This window comes from Coffea arabica, chromosome 1c, assembly GCF_036785885.1.
Source record: "Coffea arabica cultivar ET-39 chromosome 1c, Coffea Arabica ET-39 HiFi, whole genome shotgun sequence".
Taxonomy (NCBI): domain Eukaryota; kingdom Viridiplantae; phylum Streptophyta; class Magnoliopsida; order Gentianales; family Rubiaceae; genus Coffea; species Coffea arabica.
In genome coordinates, this window is record NC_092310.1 from 58,737,481 (window position 1) to 58,743,099 (window position 5,619).

Here is a 5,619-nt window from a genome sequence, read left to right on the forward strand (position 1 = left end):
ACCTAGCACATGCGCTTCAGCCAAGTGAAAAAGCGCAAACACACTTCTCCATTCACACTTTTTTTTTTTTATTATTCTTTTTCTTTGGTCCCTTTACTTTAGGGGGGCTAGCAAAAGTAACCGTTGAAAATTAGCTCCCTCGTTTTCTTTTCCTTTCTTTCTTTCTTTTTAACACTCCAAGACTCCTGGAAACCGAAGACAGAAGAGGCAACACCGATACAGGTCGTGGCCAAACCAATTTTTTTTTTTTTTTTCAAAAACGAAGATAAAAGAAGGCGAGCGAAAACAGGAAAGAGAAAAGAGGGCCGCGGGGGGAAGAAAGGGGGGGGGGGGGGGTTGTGGTTGTGGTTCATCAGAAAACTAACTTCCTACGAGGCGTAATGCTTTTACAGCCAAATGCTGCGAGATCTCGGATTGTTTCGCCTATTAAATCCTTAAAAATGAGTCGTTCGATGTCCAACACTGCCTCCGACAACTCCACGGGACATTCTCCCCAGCCATTGATTGCGTCTCCGGCCAAATCCTTTTCAAGAGCTCCCCGAATGATGTCAAACAAGTCCTCCTCTGCAGTGTCCCGCTCCCGAATTCTCCGAAACTCGGACCAAACCTTTCTCACCGATGATTTTACCGTCCGAGAATCTGACCAGGAAAAGGCCTTCCAGGGGGGCAAGTGCCCGTTTCGTTCCAGAATTTCTGCAACGACGTCAAATATCAGTCTCCTCTGCAGCCTGGAAACCTTAGAGATGTCCTTTCCCTCGAGATACTGCTGCTCCTCCAGAAGTAGAAAGATATCAGAATCCTCGGGGAGGCAATGAGAGGCCAGGAGAACTTGAGAGATGTAAACAAAATCATTATAGTCTTCAGGGGCAGCTTCGAGTTTTGATTCAACAGGAAATAATACGGAGCCCCACGTCTCTTCGTCGACTTCACTTGATTGATCTGGTCCAGTCCATGTGGTTAAGACGGTAAGTTGAGTGCCAAATTACGAATAAACAAGAAATTCGGAAATTATTTGTCCTCGTGATGTACTTTGTTTTTTTTTTTTTTCTTTCTTTCATATAAAAAAATTGAAACCAAAGTAGCAGTGCCCCGATGCATTACAACTGTAAGATAGCAAGTAACGGACAGCGGAGTTGCAAAGGACCACCTAAAAGAATCACACAGCTTTCCAAAGTGAACACTCGAAAATTTACTTGGAATGACGACGTCAGTACCATTTCTTCTACTTTTTACTTTACAGAGAGTATTATTTAGTTCAGATGTGTCCGTTTTACGAAAAGCCTGCGTCCTAGCAGCTTCCTGCATTTTGTTTCATTCAGGGAACTGCATTTATGATTTAATTTCACGTCAAAGATCTTGAAAAGCTACCTGTTTGATGCAACGCAACTACCCCAGTACAATGGTTAGATTGATTGAGCAAGAAAGGAGTCAGTAGGCGGCAAAGTACTAGAGACTAGACAACACTACTATATATATATGTATAAGAATGGGGTAAATGTATCGATACTGGCACAACAAATTTTAATTTGTTGTTATTGTGTTAGTACCTATATTTATTTGTTTGTTTTAATGCCTAGACTTATTTTTGTTGTATCTACGTCATGCACTGCTGTCACCGCTAGTCTGAAACAAGCAGGGTCAGTCAGTACTAGAGGAGGAGGAGGAGGAGGAGAAATCAGTCGCTTTCAAGATTAAATTGAAACTGCTGCTGCTGCTAAGCAACAGCCCTCAATCAATGAATGAGTCGACTGTGGTGGGAAGTGGAGGGCAGTGAGTCATTTAATTTAAAGTACCCCCCCCCCCCGGACTACGGACACTTTTTTTTTTTTTTAACTCCCTTCAATGCCTGCGTCACTCCCCTACACCCATACACTCCACTAGTGAGTAATTAATACAGTAAGTGGCAGTACATAATACCAGCTCTGATACCATACCACCGACTAATAAGTGGGTGCAGGTCCAGCGGCCGGCACTCCCATTGGGAATCAGCTAGTCAATGATTTTTTTTTTTTACTACAAAATTTACAATAATTGCTTGAATTTCGGAAAAGTTATTTTGGTTAATAATATACTCCAAGACGCTTCAAAAAATTTTTTTTTTTTGAAATTCATTATTGTTTATATCGAAACTATAGACTGTAATCTTCCAAACACTGCGGACTGACTCCAGAAAACCATGAACGTTTCTAGAGGAAAGTGGACCAGGTCAAATACGGAGTACAAATTTCTTTTTGCTTTTTCTTTTTTTTTTTCAACCTCTTCTCTGATAGTAGTGTAAAAAAAGAATTTCTCGAGTAGAAGATGGGAGGAGCAGAGAGCAGGTAGAAAGAGGGCCAAATAAAAGATGAAAAGAAGTATTGGTATGGGCCAGAGAGTCAAAGCCAGGGTTTAACACAGGAGGGACTGTCAGCACAAAGAAAAATCAGTAATGCTATCCATACCTCACCACTCGTAGTAGTAGTAGTTGTAGTTGTAGCTGTAGCAGTCCCCAGTCCAGTCCGGGGTAAAAAATCTCATGAAGCAAAATGGGGGCGGGGGTCAAGTCAACAAAACAGAAATCGTGGGAATATCATCACCACCACCACCACCACCTTCATCATTAGAATGATAGGAATAGACTACTCTCTCCTGTGGTAATGGTAGTGCTAGTGTACGAGCGGTTTACAGTACAGAGAGACTCACGTACGTACCTTCTTTGAAATCAATGCTCCGCTTCATGACAGGCGACGGTGATGAGGACGACGACTCGTCCTTGTAGAATAATAATGACGACGAGTCCAGAACCGATACCGGACTCGGCTGCATGTCGGCTGCATTCATCTCCGCTATGCTGTGAAGCAGCTTATCACACCTCTCCAAAAGACTCTTCCCTCCTCTGTACTCCTCCACCTTCCATCTCTGCCGCAGTCCCACCACTTCCATTAATAAATCGGAAAACCAAATACTACTGACTATTACTAACTCCTCCTAAAAAAGTTAAAATACTACTCCTCCCTAAGTATAATCCGACAATACACAATTCTGACTAACTAGAAGCCAACAAATTTGATTAATCAGATTTTTTTTAAAAAAAAATTAATTAGCCAAAATAATAAAAAAAAAAAAAAAGAAAGAAAGAAAAGAGAGGAGTCACGTCCACGTACCTCCGTATCAGTTTGAGAGGATGTGCTGAATGTACTTTCGGATATGGAACATGACTCATCCTCTGTAACCACCGTGGTTATCTTCTCCTTATGATACATCTCACCCGTTGATCTCCTATTTCTTGGTAATCGATTCATCACCACCGCCTGATGATCCGGCGAGCATCCGTTTCTCCTCGAACTGACCTTGGGTGCCTCCACTCCGCAGACTCTCCGCTTCTCCGTTGACTCATTTGCCACTGCTGCTCGCCTTTGAGTTTCAACGTTCAATGGCTTCGGTTTCACTATTGAGTTATTCGGCCGCCTCGCGTTACTCTCACTCCTGACTCCGGTCGGACTCCTTGTGCTCCGATTCCGGTCACTCGACCCTTCTCGACGCGGACTCACCGTCGGTGAATATTCTCCGGAAGAAGTCATGTGTGAATTCCGGCGAACTCCGTACCTTGAAGCTGGCGAATCATTCCCCATTCTCGGACTCGCCGGTCTCATTACCGCTATCGGAGAACCTTCGGACGGGAAACTCCGATCGTACACCAAGTTCCGTTGCTCGAAAGGCCTGTTGGAATGGAGAAGGCCTTTGAGTTGCAGAGCCTCGAGGATTTGTTTGAGCGTTTCTAGATCCTTGGTAGGCTCATCAATTCCTCTCATTTTCAGCTTCCTTTCAATGTCTCCGCACACAGAAACCGTGGCCGCCTGCTTTGGCTCGGGAAACACATCAGCAGTGTCGAAAAAGCTTCTACGGTGTGGCGGTGCTTTCCACGGTGATGGAACCATCCCTCCTCTGCTCAATGCCTTGGGCTGTTGGGACATGGCATTCGCGTTATTACTTGGGAATGTTGAATACCAGTTTATGTTGTGATCCACTGGCCTTGCAGCCTTAGAATATGGACATTTATTTCCGATTGCCGCCGCATTCGCATTCTGTGAAACCGAATGCTGCTGTTGATTAGGCTGCTTTACTTGGAAGAAGTAGTTGTTGCTGTTACCATCAATACACCGATACTGAAATAGATCCCGGGAAACCCTCGACTCCGATGCCGATCTCCTTAGCTCGACCTTTTTGGCAGGCTCCGGGTCCGGGTTGGAATCCGGCAGTCGTTCCAGTCCCATGAGCCTCGCAATGACGCTGGGGGATCGTCGTTGTTTGTCATCGCCATCGCCGGCGGCATTGGCACTTGAGATGGCTGAGCTGGTTCGGATCTCTCTTGGATGAAGGCTTCCCTTGGCGTCTACGGTGGCTCTGCTGTCGAGCGAGAGCCTGGGAGCCTCTTTGCAGAACTTCCAGGATGACCTCGTCCCTTCCTTCAATTCAAATATGGGAAGAGGAATAGGCGATTTAGGCGGTAGAAGCTCCGGTGATCGGAGTTCCGGCACCGAAGCTATTTGGCTTTGCTCTGGTTTTGGCGTGGCCGGATGCTTTAAAGCTTGTGGTTTTGATAATTCTCTCGAGATAGCCGGTGATGATGCGGCGGAATTTTCCGACCCCTGATCAATAACCTGATTAATTCGGCGCATCAAGAAAAAAAAAAATGATACAGTTAGTCAGTCAGTCTGTCTGTCTGTATCGTGTACTGCTGCTAAAACGATGAATGCGAGACATAGGAAAAAGCAAAAACGAAGATGAGAGCAAAACCTTGGAGGGAGGGAGGCGCTTGGTGGAATAGGCTTTTTTGCCAGTGATTAGCTGATGGCGATCGAAGAGTTGGAAAAAACCAGCCATACACCCAATCTGTTTCTCAAACTGCTTCTCCAGATTCTGGTCTTGCACCATCCCCGCCATCATCGTGGATTCGATTTTTTGTCCTTTCTTTCCCCTTTTAACGATTACAATCCCCTCTCAAGTCTCAAGTCTGTCAGCTAAACCACCCAAGCGTACACTCTCTAACGGCTATGCTACTAATTGAGTTGAGACGCTTTAACATTTCTCTGGGGTGGCTCCAATAGCACCCGTCCCTGACATCTCTTTCACTCCATACGGTTTCTCTCTTCCCCCTCTCTGGACTCTGGGCGGTCTGGTATAGAGAGGGCTTGCTTTTATTTGCGACTCCCGCTTTCTGCTCTTTTAAAGGGTGGAAAGAGTAAGTGCGGAGAGGAGAGAGAAAGAGCGAGGGAGGGCGTTCGTTGGGTTGCGTTAGAGTAACCGTTCGTTCCTAAGTTCCTAAGCACATGGGGTTTTACTTGACCTGCCCTTTCAGCCAAATTGGTTCGACCAATTGGTCGCATTCGCGTATGACGTGGCAAATGTTAGCCCGCTTCTGCATTTAATGCATCTCCCCGCCCGTACACGACCCCCTTTTCGCAAATCTTAGGGGTGTTCAACTTGATTCGGGTGATCCGAACATATTTGAGTTGTGTTTGGATTGCATTTTTCATAATTTTTTTTGAAAAAATTATTGTAGCGATTTGATGTATGTGAGGAAAAAAAATGATAGGGAAATGTGATTACGAAAAATGATATAATTTTCCGACGAAAAAT

At 45.0% G+C, this 5,619-nt stretch overlaps 1 protein-coding gene across 1 annotated transcript; it reads right to left on the reverse strand.

The window, feature by feature from the left end:
* Window positions 1-226: 226 nt before the first annotated feature.
* LOC113732970 (protein LONGIFOLIA 1-like) lies at window positions 227-5,284 on the reverse strand. The gene is made up of 4 exons (XM_072083011.1): window positions 4,777-5,284; window positions 3,144-4,640; window positions 2,691-2,898; window positions 227-939 (listed from the first exon to the last, which is right to left on the reverse strand). The coding sequence occupies exons 1-4, from the start codon at window positions 4,924-4,926 to the stop codon at window positions 353-355; spliced, it is 2,442 nt and encodes an 813-aa protein (XP_071939112.1). The 5' UTR covers window positions 4,927-5,284; the 3' UTR covers window positions 227-352.
* Window positions 5,285-5,619: the final 335 nt, after the last annotated feature.

Coding starts and splice junctions, on each gene's coding strand:
- LOC113732970 (XM_072083011.1), bottom strand. CDS start 4,926: ATGATGGCGGGGATGGTGCAAGACCAGAATCTGGAGAAGCAGTTTGAG. Junction 4,641..4,776: donor AGCGCCTCCCTCCCTCCAAG/GTTTTGCTCTCA, acceptor CGAATTAATCAG/GTTATTGATCAGGGGTCGGA. Junction 940..2,690: donor GAGCATTGATTTCAAAGAAG/GTACGTACGTGA, acceptor GGACTGGACCAG/ATCAATCAAGTGAAGTCGAC.